Genomic DNA, 26,287 nt, shown 5'->3' on the forward strand with positions numbered 1-26,287 from the left:
TACTGTAGCTTTGTAGTATAGTCTGAAGTCTGGGAGCCTGATTCCTCCAGCTCCGTTTTTATTTTTCAAGATTGCTTTGGCTATTCGGGGTCTTTTGTATTTCCATACAGATTGTGAAATTTTTTGTCCTAGTTCTGTGAAAAATGCCATTGGTAGTTTGATAGGGATTGAATTGAATCTGTAGATTGCTTTGGGTAGTAGAGTCATTTTCACAATGTTGATTCTTCCAATCCAAGAACATGGTATATCTCTCCATCTGTTTGTATCATCTTTAATTTCTTTCATCAGTGTCTTATAGTTTTCTGCATACAGTTATTTTGTCTCCTAAGGTAGGTTTATTCCTAGGTATTTTATTCTTTTTGTTGCGATGGTAAATGGGAGTGTTTCCTTAATTTCTCTTTCAGAGTTTTCATCATTGGTGTATAGGAATGCAAGATATTTCTGTGCATTAATTTTGTATCCTGCTACTTTACCAAATTCACTGATTAGCTCTAGCAGTTTTCTAGTAGCATCTTTAGGATTCTCTATGTATAGTATGATGTTATCTGCAAACAGTGACAGCTTTACTTCTTTTCTGATTTAGATTCCTTTTATTTCTTTTTCTTCTCTGATTGCTGTGGCTAAAACTTCCAAAACTATGTTGAATAACAGTGGTGAGAGTGGGCAACCTTGTCTTTTTCCTGATCTTGGTGGAAATGGTTTCAGTTTTTCACCATTAAGAACGATGTTGGCTGTGGGTTTGTCATATATGGGCTTTATTATGTTCAGGTTAAGTTCCTTCTGGCCTACTTTCTGGAGGGTTTCTACCATAAATGGGTGTTGAATTTTGTCGAAAGCTTTTTCTGCATCTATTGAGATTATCATAGGGTTTTTCTCCTTCAATTTGCTAAAACGGTTTATTACATTGATTGATTTGCATATATTGAAGAATCCTTGCATTCCTGGGATAAACCCCACTTGATCAGGGTATATGATACTTTTAATGTGCTCTTGGATTCTGTTTGCTAGTATTTTGTTGAGGAATTTTGCATCTATGTTCATCAGTGATATTGGCCTGTAGTTTTCTTTCTTTGTTACATCTTTGTCTGGATTTGGTATCAGGGTGATGGTTGTGATTTGTTTTTAAAGAAGGCTTGTTCTGAAAGCTTTGCCCCACACTACACCATAAGCTGTATCAGGGCAGCAACTTTTGTCTTGCTCATCTTTGAATCTCCCACTCCCAGAAAAGTATCTGGCACATAGTAAAGCCTCAATCTAATATGCAGAAACCATTTGCTAAAGGTCTCTTCTCATGTAACTCAATTAAATATCACATAAAAATAGGCACTGGTTTGATATTCTTTAGCATAATCAGGTTGGCACAAAATGGAGACGGACTATTACACAGTGGTTAAAATTCCCACATATTATATTTTAAAGGCACCAGACCAAAATAGGATTTTTTTAAAAGTAGATCAATCACCTGTTGAAATGTTGCTTCCTCCAGTCCTGATCGACGGAACTCTGCAAGGATGGCTCTCAGGAAGCTCTGTTCCAGAACGGAGGAATTCCTTAGAGAAAATGAGAAGATGTGAATTCTCCTAAGTGGCTGTACCACCAACTCAAGGAAAGCCAAATAAAACTTCTCTGTGTCTTTAGAGAAGAGAGAGGAAAAAACTTGGGACTATTTCCTCCTATATTCCTATATGATTTGGCAAGGATTTCCCTTTCCCTCAAAGTCTCAAAATGATATGAAAAATAACACTTTGGAAGTAAGGGAACACAGCAACTATATCTGGACATGTACCAGCACCCCCGTTTCATGGTTGAGTATATCATTCAATGTGAGAGAAGTAGCTACTTCCTTCTTCTTATTTCCACAGCACTTTACTTCATAAACACCTATAGTGTAACTCAATACATGGTAATTATTCTCCTATTATACTAGGATTACATTTCTGTCTCTTTGACTAGACTATGCCTCTTAAGAAAAGGGACAGCACTGTCAGTAAATGCAGGTTGTATGAGTAAAAGCTTTGAAAGGGAAGCATGCTTCCATGGCCCTCTCCAGTGGTCTTCCAAGGGAGGTTCAGGGTCAGGAAGCAGAAGCGTCTTACTTGATGGCAGTGATGTATGACGAAGAAAACATCTCCTCTACTGCTTCCAGTAAGTGGGCTGTAGTGACCAGGCCAGGGGAGTCGGGCTTCTGGCAGGAGAACTCACAAATCTCTGTGGCACGCCTACAAATGTCCAGGCAGCGTCGTGCATCTCCAGAGAGGGCTGCTACCTACAAGAGGGAACATTTTATTCCTCGAGATCCCCTTGCCATCTCAACCCAGAAGAAAAACCAACTGATTCTGTGTTCAGATAAAAAGGAAGGGCAGGGCTGGGAATGGACTTAAGCATGAAATTAAGTACTTGGCCCTGGCTGGGAACCTGGTGGGAGCTCATATATAAATTATTATACTGTCTGGGACTTTTCCCCAAGTCCACACCACACCTTTGTCTTGGCCTTACAGATAATTCCAGAATGGAAGAGACAGAAATTCTCAACTTTATTTAATATTAGAAAAATGAAGAAATCTAAAAGAAGAGACCTTTGGCCCAAGATCATTACTAAACCATCTGGAGACACAAGAGTCTTGTTCCTTGCATGAAGAGAAAAAGCCAAGAGGCTGAGGTGGAGCCTATTTTGGAGATAAAGCCACAGTCTGGGGCTTCCCTGGTGGCGCAGTGGTTGAGAGTCCGCCTGCCGATGCAGGAGACACGGGTTCGTGCCCTGGTCCGGGAAGATCCCACATGCTGCGGAGCGGCTGGGCCCGTGAGCCATGGCCGCTGAGCCTGCGCGTCCAGAGCCTGTGCTCCGCAACGGGAGAGGCCACAACAGTGAGAGGCCTGCGTACCGCAAAAAAAAAAAAAAAAAAAAGCCACAGCCGGAGCCTCCCTCACAGCATGTCATGAATTTTGGAAACTACCTGGTCAATGGCTAAATGAACCAGAATCAAGAGGGAAGGAAGCCATGAAGCTGGAGGACCCAGAGGAATCTGTGGTTAGATGAATTAGACCAACCCCCCATGCCAATGGCTCTGCTTTTGTGCCTGCCTTCCTTTCCATGTGCACAGAGGCTGAGGGGCTCCTGGGCTCCCTTTACGGGGAATCCTATACTCTCTCCCAAGATGACATAGGAGGGCTCTTGCATTTTAAATTTAACTGCGGGAACTCCTGGAGTCACCATTGCCTGCAAGGATTTCTGTTTGTATATTCCCAGTGCTTGCCAGCAACCCCATCATTCACCTGACAACCATCGCAGGCGATGACATCCTGCCTGATAGCGTCCCAAAGTAATTATTTTCTTCCAATTATAAAACATTAAGTTTAAAAAAGCAAATCGTATAGGCATACACATACATGCATGCGCAGGCATACACACACCAAAAACTAAGACATTAAAAGGAGTCATTTCTGGGAAGTGGGATTATAGGAGATTTTATTTTCTTATTTTTTGACTCTTTTTTCAATTGGGGTATAGTTGCTTTACAATGTTGTGTTAGTTTCTGCTGTACAAAGAAGTGAATACATGTATACATATATTCCCTCCCTCCCCCCCCCATCCCACCCATCTAGGTCATCACAGAGCACCAAGCTGAGCTTCCTGCGCTATACAGCAGGTTCCCACTAGCTATCTGTTTTACACATGGTAGTGTATTTATGTCAATCCCAGTCTCCCAATTCATCCCATCCTCCCCACCCCACCCCTCCCCTGTGTCCACATGTCCGCTCTGTACATCTGCATCTCTATTCCTGCCCTGCAAATAGGTTCATGTGTACCATTTTTCTAGGTTCCACATATATGCGTTAATATACAATATTTGTTTTTCTCTTTCTGACTTACTTCACTCAGTATGACAGACAGGATTATAGGAGTTTTTAAATGTTTTGTGTCTATTTCTGTTTTCAGAATTCAAATATAAGACATTCAAAACAAAAATCACTTTTCCAGAAACCCAAGATGGAAACATGAGCACCAGCGAATATTATTCCCTCCTTCTAATCTCCCATATTCAGCTGGTGAGGATGTCCTGGGGATGTTTCCGCCCTATCACTCCTCCTTTCCTCTGTGTGAAGCAGCACCATACAGTGGTTAATAGCAGGGACTCAAGGGCTGCTCAGAGGCCTAGAATCAAAGTGGACAGGTGACCCTGGGAGACTAGAAAACACCCAAAGCACTTCCCACTTTGAGGGTACCTGTGAACGCTGGCGACCGTAAGCACTCTTTTTGACTGCTTCTGGGGTGAGGGAGACAAAAGAAAAAGCTGGGGCCACCCAACATGGAATCTAAGAAAAGACCTTGCATAAGCTTGGGACCCGACCTCCATTACAGCCCCAGTATGAGGGTGAGTGAAAGACTTATCATGCAGAAGGGATGGCAAGAAAAATGGCCTGTTGTGACCTTGGCGTTAGGTGGGTGTAGGGTGACAAAAACTCACCGAGTCTTTGCAACCACAAGTCCTCACATGGATTTGTACCCCAAATTTATGTTCTCCTAAAAACCTCAAGTAGAGAATTTTGTTTAAAAATTGGTCCCAGTTGGTAGTGCCCCTCAGTAACTGACAGAAGCACAAACAAACTAAATGAATTCAACTTCAGCCCAGGCCTCAATCAACTCTCAGATAAGGCTCTTAAGAAACATGAGCATACAGTTAAAAAAAAAAAAAAAAATCAAGACACAAAAAACAAGGAAACAAGGCCATACAGGCATGTGAATCAGCAGTCGACAGAAGTAAACCTGCAAAGACTTCAGGTATCATAAGATAAACAATAGGTGTGTTTCTGTGTTAAGAAATAAAAGAGAGGTTTGAAATTACAGGCAAGAGTTTTGGGTAGAAACAGCAGCCAAGTTTGAAGTCTTCTGAAACCTTATTTAAAGACCAAGAACCCTAAATAAGAAAAGGAAGCAACTGGAGAGCAGTAAACAATATAATTCTGAAAGTTGGAAAGAAGTGGCAGGGTACTGGTTAACCTAGCAGACTGAGAAAGCCCATTCCTAAGCCCGCAGTGAGGAATCCAAGAACAAACCTAAGTTACACTAAAAATCTTCAAAATGCTCAGGAGTTAGTGATACTGGAACTGGAGGTAAAGGGGGAAGTTTGGCTAAAATAAAGAGGACTGGTTGACAGTTAAGAAATGGATGCCCTAGATCAGGAGTTGGCAAACTATGGCCTACCACATGTTTTTGTAAATAAAATTTTATTGTAACACAGCTATGTGCATTTGTTTACATATTATATAATACATGGCTACTTTCACAACACAAAGGCAGAGTTGAATAGTGGTGACAGATCATTATGGCCCAGAAAACCTAAAACATTTACTACTGGCCCTTCACAGAAAGTTTGCTGACCCTTGCCCTAGACCTCTCCCCCATTTCATGCTGTTGGTGAACATTAGGGCCACTGAGGGAGGGTTTAGGGCTCTGTGAGAAAATTTTGTGCCTTGGTAATTTGTACTGTTTCCATAAAACTCTTTGCCTCGGAGATTATCCCTCTTATGTACCATGGCAGGAGACCAGAAATTTACTCTCAAGCAAGGATAAACAAAAAAGTCTCTGGACCAGTAACACTAGGTATTGTTGCAGAGGAGGGGATGTCCCTTACTAAATATAGATGGTTACTATTTGCATGCTGAATTTGAAGACCTCCACCCTCCCTGACTCCAGCCCACCTCCCCTGATCCTAGAACACTGCCCTGCAGGCAGGACAGGGGAAGCCTACTCTTTGAAATCTGACTATCCCAGAAAATATGGGAATAAACTAAAGATATTGAAATTGGCCCAATCAGATTACCCCTCAGTGAAGCTCTCAATGAACAAGCCCCACTTATATACTCAGAGCTCCCAATCAGCTCTGTAATCTCCACCCTTAGACCTCAGCGGACCACAATGGCAGCTGAGGAAAGTCTAACGATGCAGGATAGAAACCAAAACCAACAGACAAAGCATCTTAGAGGAAAAGGGAGAAAACAACCTCAAATAAGTAGGATGGTATATAAAAGGACCATTCAGAGGAAAAAAAAGAACTTTTAGAAATTGCATGATTGCAGAGGTGGAAAACTCTACCAACAGAAGGGTTAGATAGTAACTTTGAGGATCTCTCTCCTAGAAAGTAAAGCTTGGAGATAAACACCATATCTCGCTCACCTCTGCCTAATACTTAATATAGTACCCAACTTTGAACAGGTGTTACAGATGTGTGTTGCTGCTATAGGCATTCAGAGTTCACATCGTTTCCAGTAAGAAACTAGAAATAAGTTGATAACTCTTTTTAAGTGCTGAAATACTGTGGATGTGTGGTGTCTTTCATTCAGCTCAAGGTGGACATTTAACCTGAGTTGTTCCTCAGCAGCCTCGGAGAAGTCTTAGTGGAATCTCAATTGGCATTCTCCCAGTAAGCCTGGAGTGGGTAGGCATCCCACACTTCATATCCACCATGGAACATGCACCCTGCTAGGTACATTACAGACATGGTCTCATTTAATTCTCACAATGACCCTATGAGGTAACTATTATTATTCCCATTTTTCAGAGAAGAAAACTGAAGCCCAGGAAGTTTTTAAGTAACTTTTCTGTAACCTTCCACATGCTTATTAAAGTATTAGAGCAAGAATTCAAACCAGGTTTGTCTAACTCACTCACTACGTTGCCCTTTTGATTATACAAAGCTCCCTGAATCAATTAATCTTCACTTGTATATAAGCCCACCATACTCAGAGCCTTCTAATTAGTTATACAATAATAAGGTTAAGGAATTTTTCAGAATTTTGTTTCTATGTTTTGGTATTTGTTTTTACAGGACTTCCTAATTTTTTCTTCATCTCCAGAGCACCCAGCATAGGGCCTCACATGGGCAGGTACTCAGCAAAAACTGTCGGTGCGACTAGGAGCTCCCCAAAGGCGACTTACCTTCCTGGCTACCAACTGGATGGCATCATCCTCAAAGGCCTTTAAATGTTTGAGTCGGGACACCAGGATCTGTTGCAGTTGGCTGTGAGTATAGGGCTGGAAGGACATCCTGGTTAGACCCTGGGGAGTCAAGATGACAGAGGAACAAGTTCATGGATTTCCCACTCCAATAGTCCGGGTGGAAAGCCACCTGCAAGTCCCCAAACCTGATTTCCAAGTCCCATGTAACAATTTACACATTTCATCGCAGGACTACCACTGCTTCCAGCTCCTTTTGTTACTGACAATGGCCTGTGGGATCCTGTAGGGCAGTAGCTCTCGACTGTTTTTTCATTTAGCTTAAAAGAATCTTCTATTCTACTGGAATCATTTACAAGTAGATCTGAGCAGAGGTGCTCTCGTTAGAGTGGGTGGGACGATCTTCACCTCTACAACATGCACCGGCTTGGCTCCCGGTGTCACTCCTGCTGAACCACAAGGTCCACAAGGGCAGAGACTGTGTCTGCCCCATTCACAGCCATACTCCGGGCATCTAACACTGCCTGACAAGGGTAAGCACTTAAGTAGTTTTTTAAATAATTAAACCTTTAGGGTTCTGTGCAGTTTAAGAGGGCAGAGGTAGCAGAACACCAAGAAGATAGGTTTGCAGAAAGCCATGCAATGGTGACATATTTAATTCCAACTTAGTAATTATAAGAATTTCAGAAATCACATTTCTTAACTTTTCCTATTTATTTTAGATTCCTATGTTTTCATTTTTGGAGAAATCCTTGGCCCAGCTTATGGGTCTGTAAGAACAGCTTGAGAATGGCCCTACCAGTCGGCTGGACACCCGGTTCATCATGATGCGCTCTGGCAGATCCATGGTGTTGGCAATGGTCAGGACCACAAGCCGGGCCTCCTTGTGAGTGGGCCAGTCAAACAGATTGTACATTACGTCTTGTTTCTGAGTCCACAGAAGGTCGAGCTGCCAGGAGATGGAGAGAGACGCAGGGTCAACCACAGAGACGGGGCCCCGGAGGGAAGCCTGTTACCACTGCTTTAGCTTCAGGTGCTCTCAGGTCATACCACCAGCAAGGACATCAATGGACACATGCCTCTCACCAGCAGAGAATGGGCCAAAGTGAAGGAAGAAGGGAGCCAGGACTTGCCGCCCGCCCAGTATTTGCTCCCGGAACATTGCAATCAAGTGCCACGCCACTTCCTCTCCAGTCCTTCCGTGGGCACCTCCTTACCTCATCCACAAGCAGCACAGTGGTTTCCTGAGAGGACCCTCGAGTGCGGAATCGCTTAGCCAGCAGTTCTGCCGCGTGGTGAGCTGTAGCCCTGTGACCCGTCAGCTTCTGCATTGCGGTGGGGCGGGGCGGGTGGGGGAATGTGTGGTGAACTGTAAGGACTTTACTCCCCTGGGCTTAAAGTTAAATCTGCATATAGAGGAAGCTATTCACCCTGAGGACTTCAGTATCCTACCCTCTGCCTTCCACTGGAAGGAGAAGAGAAGGCAACAAGAGACAATAGTGTTTGAAATGCAAATGAGCCACAGGCTGGCCCCAGAAACCCCTACAAAATCATTAGTGTATGACTGTAACTGGACGTTGCTTGTTCCAAGATAACGGGCTAATGAATGAAAAAGTGAGATGCAAACTTCGGCCTACCTCTGACCCCTTTTCCGGTTTGCCACAATGCCCGCTGTGTACAAATGGTTTTCACCATGTTGGTAAGTACTAGCTTCCAGAAATTCCTATCCAGCTCCTAGACTTCAAGGTCCTTGAGGGTAGGAATTCTGCCTTCTTTGTCCTTGCTACCTCTACACAAAGGACACTGCTTGGCAAGTTGTGAACATATAATATGCACAAAATTAAGTAAACCTTTCCCTTTTCATGTGCCACCCAGAAACTGTATTTTCCAAAAAGCCCAAACAGGGGAATCCCTGGCAGTCCAGTGGCTGAGACTCCGTGCTTTCACTGCCGAGGGCCTGGGTTTGATCCCTGGTCGGGGAACTAGGATTCTGCAAGCCGTGGGGCCAAAAAAACCCAAAGACCAAAAGACAAACCAAAAAAACCGAAACAAAAAGCCCAAACAGCGTTGCTCACCTGCAAGATTTGCACATAGACTTGGTGGGGCTCTGTCAGCTTCATGCCATTGACCTCAATGTATTGAAAGGGAGGAACATCATTTGCTTGGGATGCCTGCTGCAGGCAGCGTATCACCTCGTGTACAGTGGCAGTCTTCCCTGTCCCAGGGACCCCGGAGATGTACATGCACCTGGGGCAAGAAGAGAAGACCCCGGGCTGGGTCTGTGCAGCTGCCTTACGCTATCATCAGTTATGAGTATGAGAATGTGTGCTGAAGGAAGGACAGAGGCCCCTGAAATGTGGAGGTGGGAGCAGTAAGGACCATCCTTGGAAGCTGATCAGAGCAGGACCTGTTTATATAGAACCATTCATTCTATAAGCAATGCTGTATGCCAAGTGCCCACCCAAAAAAGGCCAGTGTCATTTTCTCTGTAAGACAGAACTCTATAGAATTACTTTGACAACAAAAACTGCTTCAGAAGCATAGGCTTCAGCAATGGCCTTGCCTGTTCTGACACCAGGGAAAGACCGCTCGGGTGAACTACAGCACCTGAGGTGGTACGCTAGCAGGGCCTTCTGCCCTGAGCATCCTGCTTCCTCAACATGACTCACCCTCCAGTATGGTCAAGGAGTTTGCTTTCCACAAAGTTGTATATGTCCTGGAATTCCTGTTCCCGACAGGGAAGAGACGCAGGTACAGCAGAAACATGCAGCCTAAAGTTGGTGGTAAATGAGGGAAAAGGAGGACTTTAGAAGCATTTTACTATCTACTCAATAATAAATGGAAAAGATTTATCTATAGTTTCTATTTGAAACCTTAATCTCACATCCAAGGGAATGCCTTCATTCTTAAACTTCTTCATTTGGCCTTTCTCTACCCAGACAAATCACCCAACTCAGTGCTTCTAACTAAGAGTACATATCACCTGGGGAGGTTCCTCAAATCACATGGGTGGACCTCATCCCACACGAGATTCTGATTCAGCTGATTTCTGGCAGGATCTAGGCTTATGTATTTTGAAAAAGTCCCCACGCAGTTCTAAAGGGTACTGCAACTGAGAAGCAGTGTCCTGACTCATCACCTTCCAACCCTGAGAAAGTGGTGGCAGTGGACTGCAGACTCCTCCCAGAGCCTGTCCACAGTAGCTCACCCAGACACTGCTTGAGGTTTCTTCTTTCTAGACACACACGTTCATCTTACTCTCTACCTTTATTATGTACACCAATGACTACAAAGCACTCCCAGTTCATCTGAATGAAAGCAGGGGCCCCCAAGCGGCGTCACCTCAGCCGGGCCTCCTCCAGCACATTGGCGGGCTCCTGGGCAGCCAGGTTTCGGCTGCGGATCCGGGGAGTGGCGTGACGTGGTGTTCTGGGCTCAGGCTGTATTCAAAAGACAGAACATTTAGATAATCAACAAGGACCCACTGTAGAGCAAAGGGAACTCTACTCAATATTCTTTAATAACCTATATGGTAAAAGAATCTGAAAAAGAATGGACATATGTATATGTATAACTGAATCACTTTGCTGTACACCTGAAACTAACACAACACTGTAAATCACCTATACTCCAAAATAAAAAAAGAGAGAGACAGAACATATTTCAGAAGGAAAAAACAAAGCAAAACTCCATCCAGGATGCATCAGCAAATCTGATTCATGATGAGCTGATAAAAAGAAGAGAGGTAGTGAATTCCTCTTAGTTCCTTCCTGTATAAATTACCAAGATTCTCCCTTTCTCGCCTACATTACACATACATTTTGTTCATCGTCCAAACACAATTTCTTATTTCTAATTTACTATAGTATTAGGATTTGAAAACAATGTCAGTCTGAGGAAAGAATGAATAAAAGTATGGATTAAATACTTTTCAAAGTAAAATACTATCTTCAAAGAAAGGCAAATTATTAAAAAATCCTAAATACTCTGCCCAAATAGGGTACAGTAGCAGGCATAAACTGGGTTTGATTCATAAGATCCTCCTCTATTCCGCCCCCACGAGTTGCATTCACTGATTAAAATAAAAAAGCATCTTTAAAAAATATAAATAAAAAAGATCTTCCTCTAGCCTTCTTTGAAAATCTTTAGCTCAGAACTTCCACGATCCACTACACAGTACTTGAAGAAACCTCCCCAGATTCTTCCACTTCAAACCATAGGGTCATTCAGTTTAGGCCCACAAACCGATTTCACCATTCTCTTTTTTTCCTTGCTGCTGGCTCATTAGAGCAGGCCTGCTACCCAGTAGTATTCATGGTGTTTCCACAAAGCACTCCCTTTTGTGGGGGCATTTCACCTACCCACCCTCTGCTTGTAGCCAAGCTATAAAGTGATAGTCTCTACACCTCTTCCCAAACGCAGAACAGCATTTAGACCCTGTTAACAGCTTAACATCTATTAACTCTGGAGAAAACAGAAAAATAATAACAAACTTTGCTGAGAAGGTTTTTTTTTTTAAGAAAAAAAGGTGGACTTCTGACTTCTTATTATGCTAAAGAGGCCCCCCACCCCGCCCCTAAATCCCTTCTTCTGGGTGGGACCCAGGAGATGCAATCAAACCAGATCATCCAGGTGAGCTATTCTACAAGACTGCCTCGTCCAAAGCCGATCTATTGGATTTCCTTCCCTAAAGGTCTTTTCTTTGACTTCAACCCAAGCCCAATCACATTTTTCTTGATATGGGAAAATGGAGATCAGCTTTAGAAAGGTCCCTAATTAGGCATTTCTAAATTGTTCTGAAGAACAAGATGCTCCACGAAAAATTTTTCCTAATATACTAATGCCCTCACAATAACATTAATAAGTTAATGGTCTTGAGAAGTCATGTGATAATGAAACCAATTTAACTTTGTTTAATCCAAACATTTCTCAAACATGTTTGAACACAGTAAAACCCTCTTTTCTTAATAGCTTTCAATGCTCTGCTAAAGTTCCACAGAAAGCAGAGAAACATCCATTTACCTCTTCCATGTTTCTGTTACACAATTCATTACCAAAACCTAGTAGTGCTCCCTATTCCTCAAGTGCATTGAGTGGCACAACAAAACCAATGACACGGCTCAGCAGCCCTGGATTCAATACCCACTGAGCCCTGACTACACACAAAGCCCTCTGCCAGCTTTCAAGGGAAATGCAAAGACGAGGAGTCCGTTCTTACAGTTCTTGTCCTTCCCTCAGGCAGTCTGGCTCTTGGCCATTTGGTTCCGTATCTTAAAAGGAACTTGGACTCAAATTTTATCAATGTCTACTGGGTTCATTTTCAGTCCTAGGGTTCACGTAGAACCTTTCCTCCATGAATACACAGGGAACTCTACTCAATACTCTGTAATAACCTATATGGAAAAAGAATCTAAGAAAGAATGGATATATGTATATATATATAACTGAACCACTTTGCTGTACACCTGAAACACAACATTGTAAATCAACTATACCCCAATATAAAATAAAAATTAATTTAAAAAAAAAAGAAAAAGAACCTTTCCTCCATGAATACTCCAAGTGGCATAGCTTTGAATATGACAGACCTATGGTCAAAACCCAGCTGTTATTAGTTGTGTGACCTCAGTCACCACAATTTCTAAATTACGAGAAATAAACCTAAAAGAACCTTACGGTTTTCTTTGGTGTCTTGGAGGGGGTCTGTAAGGATGACTTCATGGAAGAGCGTAGGTTCCTGGACACACTGCTGGGTGTTCTCCTTGGAAGAGGGGGTGTGGAAGCCTCTTCCTCCTCACTGTCAGAGTCTGAAATCTCGGCTACCGGCAGAAACTCTTCATCTTCTTGGTCACTTTTACTATTACCTAAAAACCTGAATGGTAGGACACATTATTTTCTGATATTTGATGTCTGAAGTCTACATAAGAAGCTCCTAACAGATCAGTGTGGATTCGAGGTATTGCAGAGTCTCTCCTGCAACCGAGCAGTTTCAGATGTGCTCCTCTTCTTGGGCTCTTGCTACCGGGAAGCTCTATTAAGGGCTTTATTTATATTATCTCATTAAACACTGCAAAACTTTGTGACTTGTTTATTATTATTCCCATTTTATAGATGAGGAATCCAAGGCTTAGAAAGGTTAAGTAACCTTCCCAAGGTTACACAGATAGTAAATGGCAAAGCCCAGGTTCAAATCCAAGTCTATCAGAATCAAAGTTCATGCTCTTAGGCACCGCACTAACAGTCTTGCTGGGTGTGATGACTATGGGGCCCTGGGAGCCACCTAAGGCCAGGGCAGTGTTTCTTGCCTCTTTCAAACTATGACGTTTATGTGAAATTAACATAATTCCAGACATACTAGGTAAAGGAGAATTTCCATGGATTAGCAAACAACAAACAAGAAATAAAAAGAGGATTTAAGAAATAGGATTATAGATTTCACAAATGGCAGGATGTTTTTATGCCTGCCAAGCAGCAGTCTTACCTAAGCTGCTGCCTAATCCGATTCAAAGTCAAGAGAGAGCTCTTTCTGCGGATACGAGGACGAGGAGTAGAGGTAGCTTCATCCTGAACTGGTTCTTTGGTCTCCCTGCAAGATACCACAGCACGGTTATGGGAAGCAGTTTGGGGCACCAGGGATCAGCAGCGGGACTAGAAGATAGTCAGGTGGCCTGACTGGCTCCTATTCTTTCTGCAGCTACTTTGGAAGGAGCTAATTCACACTGTGCTAAAAAGTTTGTAACTGAAGTCTGACTCAAACCCAGAGATTAAAGTTTGCCAAAAGCTTATCATTTACATCAGACTCATCACCTCTCCCAACTAGAGATCAGAACATACTAATCCTAGGCAGAGTTTCTTATCCTTTTTTAATTTCTGACATATCAATGAATTTACTGTCCACTCAAGGTTAGCAGAAATGCAGCCATATTTTCAATACAAAGCATTTATCAAGCAAACTAGGTAAGCCAGGTGCTACAGTTTCTGAGCAGGAAACATTGCAATTTCAGGCTTGTCACATTCCCTGTGCGGCCCATTATTTATAAACATTGCCCAATGTCAAACTGCAGAGGTTTTTCTAGATGCATTATCTTCTGGTACTGTATGTATTGGAAAATGGCTTCCAGTTTAAAAGAAAAAAAACCCAAAACCCTAAGAAAATCACTGTTAAAATGTGGCAAAGAGCCACAGCAAGTAATGAAATCCAGGACTGTGAAGCAGTTCAGGTTTGGGAAATTACCTTCTGGAGCCGTGATCCCCAAAGGACAGCTGGGTATATCAGAATCACCCAAAGAGCATCTCAAAATGCAGATTCCTGGGCCCAACGCTTGGAGGTTGATTTCCTACATCTAGGGAAAGGCTCAGAAATCTGTATTTTGGAAAAGCTGGTGATTCTGTGACACAGGCAGATTTATCAGCTGTGACCCACACTTTTCACATCATGTGAAGGATCTCAATTTGCTCTGTGGGAGGCAGGGAAGCATCCCCAGTTACCTCTTTTTGATGTTTTCTGGTTTCAGAATCACAGAAGGCACCACCAAGGATTTCTGTCCCCCCCTGACAGGAGTAAATGTTCTTTCTTCACTAGTCTCTGTCGTTTTCAAAGCTGGGACTCGAGTTCTCAGGATCATGCAACCATCAGGTGAAGCCTTCTTGTCATCCTTGGCCCAACACTGCTGAATCTCTCCAGCTTTCTCTGGAGTTTTCAGAGCTGCAGACGAGTTCTGAGGACCATCAGGCTGAGACCTCTTTGAAGGCGAGGTGATCTCAGAGAAGGCCACTTTCCATTTCATTCTTCCAGGAGACTCCAACGAGGCCCATGAAGCCTGCTGGGAAATCCTAGTGTTATGTGTCCTAGGGAAACCTAAGTTCAAGAGAAATCACCATAGACAATGTGTGAATTTTATAACTAGCACTACAGATACCCCTAATATCTTTATAGATAAACTCATTCACTGAGTGATACAAAGACATGAGTTATCCATATTTTGAATTATTCTATGCTTTCTTTTCCTGCACCAGGTAGCTCTTATTATTTTTAGTCTCTCTCTTAAATTCTATGAGTAATTTTGCTAGCTAGAACCATAAGTCAACAGTTAAATCAGCTTTTATAGATAAATGTTCAGGTCAGGTTTTCTATGAAGTAATCTACCAGAAGAGTGGTTCTCAACCAGGGTGATACTGCACATCCTCAGGCCCCATTCAACAGCATCTGAAAAAATTTATACCAATGACTCTGTTGAGTAATACCAAGTCCTAGATTTTTCTTAACCCAGATTATATCTACCAACAGAGAGAAGATGGGTCCCCGGGGGTGTGGGGGTGTGGGGGTAACCACAGAGCCACATTTGGATCTGCTCCTCTCTCACCATGACCAAAGGCACCAAGAACCTGGACATTCATTCACAGATAGCAATTGAGCTATTAAAAGATATGTGGGACTTCCCTGGTGGCTCAGTGGTTAAGAATCTGCCTGCCAATGCAGGGGACATGGGGTCGATCCCTGGTCTGGGGAGATCCCACATGCTGCGGAGCAACTAAGCCCGTGCACCACAACTACTGAGCCTGCGCTCTAGAGTTCGCAAGCCACAACTACTGAGCCTGCACACCACAACTACTGAAGCCCACATGCTCTAGGGCCCGCATGCCGCAACTACTGAGCCTGAGAGCTGCAACTACTGAAGCCCACGTGCCTAGAGCCCTTGCTCTGCGACAAGGGACGCCACCGCAATGAGAAGCCCGTGCACCACAATGAAGAGAAGCCCCCGCTCGCTGTAACTAGAGAAAGCTCACATGCAGCAACGAAGACCCAACACAGCCAAAAGTAACAGGGCAGATGATACACATAAACGTCTATAGTATGAAGTTTAAAAATTGTCCTAGGGCTTCCCTGGTGGCGCAGTGGTTGAGAGTCCGCCTGCCGATGCAGGGGACACGGGTTCGTGCCCTGGTCCGGGGGGATCCCACATGCCGCGGAGCGGCTGGGCCCGTGAGCCATGGCCGCTGAGCCTGTGCGTCCGGAGCCTGTGCTCCGCAATGGGAGAGGCCACAACAGTGAGAGGCCCGCATACCTCAAAAAAGAAAAAAAAAAAAAAAAAAAAAAATTGTCCTAAAGCACCTAATGCTAATAAACATGGCTTTTGAGACAGACCGTGAAAGAAAGGCAAAATTTCAACAGAGTTGAAAGGGAAAGGAGGGGAATAAGTGAAGAGAATAAATGAGATTGATGTGAGCTAAGGCAACGAGGCAGGAAAGCACTGGGCAGAGGAGTTCACTTTAGTCACAGCACAGGGTGTGTGTGTGGAATAGCTGCAGACAAAGTAAGAAGTCATCTAGTACCTGTGTGGTAAATATGAGGGTAACTCATGTCTAGATTAATGTAAAAATGTCCCAAAGTCCTAGTCTCCCTCATGCCTCATTTCCCCATCTTTCTGTCAAAAACAATCCAAAATATTTTCATCGTATCTGCCTCGTCTAATTATGTAACTGTGTCAAGTTTAAATTTTTTACCCTAACTTTCAAGGTCCTACAAAATCAACAGTGAAAAAAACACTCAATTATTTCTAAATGGTGGTATTACAAATTATTTCTCTAGTAGTCTTCTGCATTTCCAAAATGGTTTATATGTTTATATTCAGCTCCTAAACATTTGTATTCTTGATAGCGTCTACTAAGGAGCTATCAAGAATGCAAATAACTTATACTCAATGAACTTGGCACATAAACAGAAAAATTAAGGATACATAATAGGATGAGGATGAGCTCTCAGAACAGCCATGGATGGAGTAGCTTTCAGATATATCATTAGTGAAAAAAGTTAAAATGGAAAAGAATACACCCAGTATAATACCCTACTGGGTAAGAAAGAATGGGAAATAAAACTATAATAAAATAAAAATTATATGCATGTTTGTATATGACTGTGTGTATATATGTCTGTGTGTGTTTTGATTTATCTGTTGATTTTTGCAAAAACCAAAGGAAAAATAAACCAGAAACTAATAAAATTGATTACCTACAAAAGATGAGGTAGAAACAGGGAGGAAGGGTAAAGAAAGGAATGGGGCTTATCTGAGTACACTTGTCTTAAATAGTTTTGACTCTTTAACTATGCTAATGTTTTAAATGTTTTGAAAATCAATCAAAGATGGGAAAAGCCCTAAAATTAAACAGAAATGAAAGAACCTAACTATATATCACCAATAAAATAACCATTGGTGGAAGAAAAAAATTTAATCAAAGTAACGTTACTCCCTCAGTGGAATATATTCTAAAGGCATAAAAACTGCAAATCAATTTTGATTTGGAATTATGGAATGTGGGAAGGATGGAAAGAACCCCATAGTATAGATTAGAAGTACGAGTATGAATTTAAGAGTTTCAACATTATATTATAACAAATATATATATATATATATATATATATTTCTTAGCTCTTCCACTAAGGATCTAAAAGCAATGTCACCTTAGTAGCTAAGCTCTTGAAGAATTAGCTAATTACAGGGCTTAACATCACTAATCATTAGAGAAATGTAACAATGACATACTACCTCACACCCATTAGCATAGCTACAATCAAAACCACAGAAAATAACAATATAAAACAACATAATAATAACAAGATCTAAATAGTTGGTGACAATGTGGGGAAATGGAACTCTTGTGTGTTACTGATAAGAATGTAAAATGATGCAGCTGCTATGGAAGAGTATGGTGGTTCCTCAAAAAATTAAACAGAAAGGAAATTTTACCCCAAATAGCCAAAGCAATCTTAAGAAAGAAAAACAAACCTGGAGGCATCACAATCCCTGATTTGAAACTATATTACAAAGCTACCGTAATCCAAACAGTATGGTTTTGGCACACACAGATTGATGGAACAAAATAGAAAGCCCAGAAACAAACTCACATATATATGACCAATTAATTTACAACAAAGGAGCCAAGAACATACAATAAGGAAAGGACAGACTCTTCATTAAATGATGCTGGAAAAATTGGACAGAAGAATTGAAACATGCAGAAGAATGAAACTGGACTACTATCTTACATCATACACAAAAATTAATTCAAAATGGATTAAAGACTTGAATGTAAGGCTTGAAACCATACAACTCTTAGATGAAAACATAGATGGTAATAAGCTCCTTGACATGGATCTTGATGATGATTTTTTGGATCTGACACCAAAAACAAAGGCAACAAAAGTAAAAACAAACAAGTGGGACTACACCAAACTAAAAAGCGTCTGGACATCAAGGAAACCACCAACAAAATAAAAAGGCAACCTACTGAATGGGAGAAAATATTTGCAAATCAAATATCTGATAAGGGGTTAATATCCAAAGTATATCAAGAACTCATACAATAGCAGGAAAACAAACAATGAGACTAAAAAATGGACAGAGGACCCGAATAGACATTATTCCAAGTGAAGCTATACAGATGGCCAATAGGTACATGAAAAAGTGCTCAATGTCACTAATCATCAGAGAAATGAAAATCAAGATGAAGTATCACCTCACACCTGTCAGAATGGCTATCATCAGAAAGAAAACAAATAACAAGTGTTGGCAAGGATATGGAGAAAAGGGAACCCTTATGCACTGTTGGTGGGAATGTAAATTGGTGCGGCCACTATGGATAACAGTATGGAGGATCCTCAAAAAGCTAAAAATAAAACTACCATATGAGGGACTTCCCTGGTGGCGCAGTGGTTAAGAATCCGCCTGCCAATGCAGGGGACACAGGTTTGAGCCCTGGTCCAGGAAGATCCCACATGCTGCTGAACAACTAACCCCGTGCACCACAACTAATGAAGCCAGCGTGCTCTAGGGCCCATGTGCTGCAACTACTGAAGCCCACACACCTAGAGCCTGTGTTCCGCAACAAGAGAAGCCACTGCAATGAGAAGCCCATGCACCGCAACGAAGAGTAACCCCCACTCACCGCAACTAGAGAAAATCCACGCGCAGCAACGAAGACCCAATGCAGCCAAAAATAAATAAATAAATTTATTTAAAACAAACAAAAAACTACCATATGATCCAGCAATTCCACTTTTGCATACTTATCTGAAGTAAACAAAAACACTAACTTGAAAAGACAAATGCACCCCCATGTTCACTGTAGCATTATTTCCAATAGCCAAGATATGGAAACAACCTAAGTGTGCATCAATGGATGAATGGATAAAGAAAATATGGTATGTGGGACTTCCCTGGTGGTCCAGTGGCTAAGATTCCGTGCTCTCAATGCAGGGGGCCTGGGTTCAATCCCTGGTCAGGGAACTAGATCTCTCATGTCACAACTAAGAGCTAGCATGCCATAACTAAAGATCCCTCATGCTGCAACTAAAGATCCCACATGCTGCAAATAAGATCCCATGTGTTGCAGCTAAGACCCACGGAGCCAATTAAATAAATAAATATTAAAAAAAAAAATGAAGCCAATCTTACATAAACTTTAAAAAAATAAAAGAAAATGTGGTATGTATATACAATGGAATATTACTCAGCCATAAAAAGGAAGGAAATCCTGTTATTTGTGACACAGATAGACCTTGAGGGCATTATGCTAAGTGAAATAAATCACACAGAGAAAGACAAATACCATAGGATTTCACTTATATATGGAATCTAAATTAAAAAACAAAAACAAAAATGAAAACCAAGCTCATAGATACAGAGAACAGATTGGTGGTCGTCAGAGGCAGTGGTTGAGGAATTGGGCAAAATGGGTTAAGGTAGCCAAAAGGTACAAACTTCCAGTTATAAAATAAATAAGTCATGGGGATGTAATGTACAGCATGGTGCTACAACTAATACTGTGTTGCATGTTTGAAAGTTGCTAAGAGAGTAAATCTTAAAAGTTCGCATCACAAGACAAAAAACTGTAACTATGTGTCATGACAGATGTTTCTTTTTTTTTTAAATTGAAGTATAGTTGATCTACATTGTTGTGTTAGTTTCTGGTATATATCAGTTCTATACATATATATTCTTTTCCATTATGGTTTATCACAGGATGTTGAATATAGTTCCCTGTGCTGCCCAATAGAACCTCGCTGTTTATCTATTTTATATATAGTACTTTGTATCTGCTAATCTCAAACTCCTAATTTACCCTTCCCCCACCCCCTTTCCCCAATGGTAACCATAAGTTTGTTTTCTATGTCTGTGGATCTGTTTCTGTTTTGTAAATAATTTCATTTGTGTCATATTTTAGATTCCACATATAAGTGATGTTATATGGTAGTTGTCTTTCTCTGACTTACTTCACTTAGTATGATGATTTCTAGGTCCATCCATGTTGTTGCAAATGGCATTATTTCATTTTTTTATGGCTCAGTAGTATTCCTTTGTATACATATATATACAAATATATCACATCTTTATCCATTCATCTGTCAATGGACATTTAGGTTGCTTCCATGTCTTGGCTATTGTAAATAGTGCTGCTATGAACACTGGAGTGCATGTATCTTTTCAAATTAGAGTTTTCTCCAGATATATACCCAGGAGTGGGATTGCTGGATCATTATGGCAACTGTATTTTTAGTTTTTTAAAGAACCTCCATACTGTTTTCCATAGTAGCTGCACATATGGTGATGGATGTTAGTTAAACTTACTGTGGTAATCATCTCACAATATATACAAATATCAAATCATTATGTTGTATACATGAAACTAATATGTTATAATGCTAGATGTTAATTATATCTCAATTTTTTAAAAAAGGAAATTTTGACACATGCTACAACATGATGAACCTTGAGGACATTATACTAACTTTATTAAACCAGTCAGAAAAGAATAAATACTGTATGATTCCACTTATATGAGGTATCTGGAGAAGTCAAATTCAGAGACAAAAAGTAGAATGGTGGTTACCAGAGGATGGGGCACGAGGGAATGGGAAGTTATTGCTTAATGGTTGGAGAGATTGTTTCGGAAGATGATGGGGATGGTTATACAACAATGTGAATGTACTTAATGCCACTAAACTGTACATTTAAAAATGATTAAAATGGGGCTTCCCTGGTGGCGCCGTGGTTGAGAGTCCGCCTGCCGATGCAGGGGACACAGGTTCGTGCCCCGGTCCGGGAAGATCCCACATGCCACAGAGCGGCTGTGCCCGTGAGCCATGGCCGCTGAGCCTGTGCGTCCGGAGCCTGTGCTCCGCAACGGGAGAGGCCACAACAGTGAGAGGCCCGCGTACCGCACAAAAAAAAAAAAAAAAAAGATTAAAATGGTAAATCTTATGTGATATATATTTCAAGAGACGTCCAATTAGTACTTGGCTCACTGCTGCACTAACTCAATACTATAGCATGAATTAATATTTTATCATTTTCCTTTAGCCTCAGTATTGCCCACTGTGACCCATTTTGCACTTACTGCTGAGCTCCAGCCTCTTCCTTGCCCTTGGGGTGACAGGATGGGAAGGAGTTTGGCGAGATTTGGAGGTGGAGTGCCTTGATTCAATCCTTTTGACCACATGTTCTGCTGTGGTCCAAGAAGGGCTTTCTGTACTTTTAGTTTTGGCTTCCATGGACTTCTGGCATCTAGGGTTGCTTTCTTGTAGCTTATCCAACTGTGCAAATAGTTCTGGAGGTAGTGGTTTGAATTTTTTCTCATTCCAAGATAGTTTAACAAAGAATGTCTTCTCATTTTTCAGATCCATAGGTATCACTTCATCTGGGGCTAAAGCTACTACCTGAATTTAGGAAGTATGGATGATATAAAGAAATGAGGACCCAAAGAGTCAACGAAGGCTCTATGAGAGCTATGATTAAAGAGCATTTAAGTCTGCATTCTTACCTGGTACAATTACTTTTCTAAACAAAAGAGGCATGGACATGGCATAGCATATTTCCAGAGTCCTCCTTGCTGATATCCATATCTCATGTTTTGTTTTCTAGTCCATTCTATTCACCCATGCCAAGTTTTCCCATAAAAACTTCTCTAAGCGTGCCTCCCTGCTCAATAGTCTACAATGGCTACGCACTCTGCAAGATCAGATTACTTAAACTGATTTTCACTACCTTCTAAAATCTGACCCCACTTTACCTCCTGAGTGCTCAGTGCTCTTCAAAAGGGCTTCCCACCACTAGTCGAGCTTGGCTTGTCACAGTCCTGCTCATTTCCACCATCGTGCTCCTGCCTAAACATGCCCCCTACCTTTCCAAATCCACCAATCTTGCTGCTTCAACTTCTACGTCTGCCTTTCACCTCTTCACTCATTTAACTCAGAGATAAATTATTCTGTGGCACATGATATGCTGGGCCCATAGAGTGGAAAAATCTGACTATAGTCATGCCAAGCCATGGTCTCCCTGCCCTACCAACCACCTAGTCACCATGTGACCACACTTCACATCCGGATCTAATCCCATTTTGGGGGCCTGAAGTAGCCTGAGAAATAACCCATATCCTAGTCTCCAAACCAGTGTCTCAATTCAGCCTACAACTCTTTAAACCTGATTTATCATAAAATCTCATAACACACATTTGCCTCGAGCAATTACACTCTTTGTACTGATTCACTCAAGGTGAAGTCCTCATTTAAGCAAGGGTATTCAGCTTCAAAGTGCTTTATGCCTGCCACAATCACAGCTAAATATAATTTCTCACTGAGATACACCTGCTAATTCCTGCTCATCCCTCAGGTCACAACCTAATGTCACTTCCTCCAGGAGGCTCCTAACACATGGTAAGTGCTCTCAATAAATATTTGGTGTTGAAAGGAAGTAGGCAGGCAAGCAGAGAAGGTGACAAACAGGAAAAATGCGTTTCCGTGAGGTAAATGAGAGCCAGTAATAAGCTTAGGAATCAGCCAGAAATAAGCTTCAAGATAGAACTGAGGATCAAGGCATCACCTACCTGCACGTGGCCAATGATGGTCTCGGCATTAATGTTGCTGTTACAGGCAGGGTAATCATACCAGAATATCTCTTGTGCATCAGGCTTCCGGCCCAGCAAATGCTGTTTACAGACAGGGACTTCACAGAATCGGATAAACCACTGTACTCGAGCACGTTTCTTGGAATAAGGTTCAAAATCTAGGGAGGGATAGATGGAAAAGGTAAGGTTAAAGATAATAAACATTATCTTAATCCTCACAGTAATCCTACAAGGTAGGTACTATGGCTGTCTCCCTTTTACCAGTGAAGTGATCACATTGCAGGGCCCTTAAATAATTTGTCAAAGGTCACAAGACCAACCAGCGGCAATCTGACTCCACCCAGCACCCACGTTCTTCTCACTTTGCTCCACATCCAAATGGTGCTATCGGTCATCACATAAATTGAGAGGAGCAATTCTAATCACAGTTACTGAACAAATTTTGCAAATCAAAACAAAACTCCTAGCAAGACTCAGAGCATCAGCCACAGAGATGACTTCTGGCAAACATATGCTTGCAATCTTCAGCTTTATCATCATAATATACCATTAACATCACTCCATACCAGTGTTAGCTCCAAGTGAAAGGACATATACTCATTAGTGCCACCATCATCACTGCCTCTTCTCTTCCTTAGCTCTCTTCAGAGAAAGACTGAAGCCATCCAATGTAGCACAATACATGGTTCTAAAATCTATACACAAAGGCCCAAACCTCAAATATAAAAGCCCATCCTGCTGATGTCCTCTCCCTAGTGGATGTTAGTTTGATGAAGTTTTCCTCCATACTTGTTGAATATCCTCCCTATCTCTATAATGTAAAATACCTTCATCCACTCTATCAGTTCCTTCTTTTAGGCATACAAACTGCCACAGGACTAGGACTAACTTCCACATACTCCTCTCCTAGCTTTGGAAAGAAGCAGTTTTGTAATAGTTTAAATTACTATCCTTTTTCATCTTCCTTTCGGAGTTCCGCTCCATTCCCACTTTTCTGTGCTCTTCTCTGGTCTGCAGAGGGCTAACAGCTGAGAAAATCAGCTGCGGCTGTGAATGTGGCCTTGCAGGAACCAGTTCACACTACCTTCCCTTTTGCTCCTCTAGCCTTAAGGGTAGTACTGGCTTTCTGCACTTACTGATCTCTGGGAAACACCACTGTTTGCTTCTCCAGCCTTTTCAACACTTATACACAAGTCCCTCTGGGTAAATAAAACACCTAAAGCGTTTCTGTTTTTCTGACTGAACGTCAATCAAGTGATATACCTACCCAATCCAATTTACTGCCTCCCTAGTAAAAGTAACTTTGCATTTGCAAAATTACTAACTTCCTCATGCGAAAATTTAAGGACACGTCTCTACTAGAGTGCAAATCACCTATTATTTCCCTTCCTTGTTCTTCTTAAATCCATCCTTTCTCTCCACTCCAACAATCCTGCCTGAATGGCCATTCTTACCCCCTCCTAAAAATAATGCAAAAGCTAAATTCTTGAGCCCTCCATTCCCATTTTTAGCCAATATTGCTCTAGTGAGTAAGGATGTTCACTAGGTGGAAGAGGGTACAGCTGGTGCTTAAGTGAGCCCATAGGCACACCCTATATACTGCTATGAACAGAAGAATCAGTAACCACCCCTGTTCCCACCACGGAGCACTTCCCAATCATTAGTGACAAGGAATACTTTTCATTCCAGCCCCAAACTCACCATCTTCAAACAACTCAACCAATTTAGCAACATACGGATTTTCATCATCATCCCCTTCAATCAACACAAACTGTCCAACCTGGAGGTCAATCTCAGGCAAACGACCTTCTATTTTCACACTCATTTCTCTAGGAAATAACAGAGAAACATGTGAGGAAATCTCTTAGGGTGGGCCAAGCTCTTCAGACCCCTGGGCACAGAGGAATATGCTCTGTAACTAGAAAACCCCCTGAATAGTTTCTCTCTTCTGACCAATCCGACTAGAAACCAATTTACCAGTAAAATCACAAGCAAGAGTAGATAACATGAATTGAATGAATTGTTTTAGCATGGGTGATTAATCCAGAGGCCTTAGGATGAACCCTAACTTCTCTCAGTTATTGACAAAGAACAACAAAGGCTTCCTAAGACATGAAAGCCATCCAGTAAAAACATCAGATTGTTCAGAGATGTCTTGGGCTAAGAGGATGTAGTAACAACATCCATCCTACCCTGTTATCATGCAGAGTTATACAGAACCTATCTTAAATAGATATGACATTATCATACATATCAAATTTTATTAACCTGACATAATATCTTCCTGTATCACTAGCTGCTATATTTATGCTAACATCTTCTTCCATCAAACAAACCCACACCCTCTTACAATCAATTCATATTCACTGTCCCTCAATCCTCAACCTATAGTACCTAAAACACCCTGGATACAAGTTATTAACAGCTCAGCTTGAAGAAGCTATTAGTTTCAGTCCACCAAAGGACTCTATCACTCACTTGTAGGTTTGGTAGTGCAGTTTTCGATCCAATGGCTTGCCAATCCATGAATAAGTTTGTCTGGTCCTCAGCCTTGTAGGACGGTAGGCCATGGCTCCTGTGTAAAAGTCACTAACTCTGAGTTAACATGACATGCTCTGATGGATTCTAGGGAACAGTCCCTGCCTTCAATGGGTTCAGCCTTCTTTTCTGCCCCTGCTACACTCCCACACATTTTAGACTTAGGAAAAAAAAAACTTTTTTGAGGAAAAAGTCCAGCTCTATGAAGATCAAACATAGGCAATTCAGTATCATCTGGTACTCTGCCTTATCTCTTCCTATCCAGGGAAACAGAAAGGTCAATATGTAAAAAACTATAGATGTTTAGAAGTACTTACTAGGTACAAGACACAATGATAGATGTGAAACATCTAATAATGTGAAACTAAAAGACAGTGATACAGTAGTTCTAAGTATCTTTATAACATTTATAATCTAGGTAGGGATAAAATATAAACACACGAAAGGACAACTAACAGTGCAAAGAGCCAAGAGAAAGCCAGAGAGACTACTGCAAGGTAGAGGACCAGGCTTGTGACTGTTCAGGGAGGAACGATTTCTTAAAGGGGTTTTCTAAAATGAATGTTAAATAATGGGTAGCTATTGCTAAGATGGATGAAATGAGGGTTTCCAAGGGATGCAGGCAAAAACATGCAAGGGGCATTTGGGGGAATGGCAATGGATTTTATCAAATGTATCATTTCACTTACCTTAAAAACAAAACAAAACCAAACCCCAGGGTCACTAACCTGTACTGCTCTGGCAGTTGGAAGTGGTCTTTTTCTTTGCAGCTGATAGGTCCTAGATATTAATATTGTGAATAGCTGAAAAGAAACAACTATATTAAAGTACATGGGAAAAAAGACATTTTTACTGACAATTCTGAAATGAGAATGAAAAATCCAAACATATTTG

At 41.6% G+C, this 26,287-nt stretch overlaps 1 protein-coding gene across 2 annotated transcripts in view; it reads right to left on the reverse strand.

Annotated features, from left to right (window-relative positions):
- The window catches only part of ORC1 (origin recognition complex subunit 1), a 34,638-nt gene that overhangs the window by 3,620 nt on the left and 4,731 nt on the right, over positions 1 to 26,287 (reverse strand). Inside the window, exons 2-17 of one of the 2 annotated variants that reach the window (XM_065873907.1) lie at positions 26,122 to 26,196; positions 25,334 to 25,430; positions 24,557 to 24,684; positions 22,835 to 23,013; positions 21,350 to 21,668; positions 14,444 to 14,813; positions 13,437 to 13,541; positions 12,632 to 12,827; positions 10,298 to 10,395; positions 9,625 to 9,726; positions 9,031 to 9,202; positions 8,173 to 8,280; positions 7,755 to 7,904; positions 6,938 to 7,057; positions 2,097 to 2,266; positions 1,463 to 1,550 (exon numbers count right to left, since the gene is read on the reverse strand). In XM_065873907.1, the coding sequence (XP_065729979.1) occupies positions 1,463 to 1,550; positions 2,097 to 2,266; positions 6,938 to 7,057; positions 7,755 to 7,904; positions 8,173 to 8,280; positions 9,031 to 9,202; positions 9,625 to 9,726; positions 10,298 to 10,395; positions 12,632 to 12,827; positions 13,437 to 13,541; positions 14,444 to 14,813; positions 21,350 to 21,668; positions 22,835 to 23,013; positions 24,557 to 24,684; positions 25,334 to 25,425 (2,397 nt within the window). In that variant the 5' untranslated portion in view covers positions 25,426 to 25,430; positions 26,122 to 26,196. Of the gene's footprint in view, positions 1 to 1,462; positions 1,551 to 2,096; positions 2,267 to 6,937; positions 7,058 to 7,754; positions 7,905 to 8,172; positions 8,281 to 9,030; positions 9,203 to 9,624; positions 9,727 to 10,297; positions 10,396 to 12,631; positions 12,828 to 13,436; positions 13,542 to 14,443; positions 14,814 to 21,345; positions 21,669 to 22,834; positions 23,014 to 24,556; positions 24,685 to 25,333; positions 25,431 to 26,121; positions 26,197 to 26,287 lie in introns of those variants that run through there. The other variant, XM_065873916.1, reaches the window with a different exon arrangement.

This window comes from Phocoena phocoena, chromosome 1 (genome assembly GCF_963924675.1).
Source record: "Phocoena phocoena chromosome 1, mPhoPho1.1, whole genome shotgun sequence".
NCBI classification, from domain to species: Eukaryota; Metazoa; Chordata; class Mammalia; order Artiodactyla; family Phocoenidae; genus Phocoena; species Phocoena phocoena.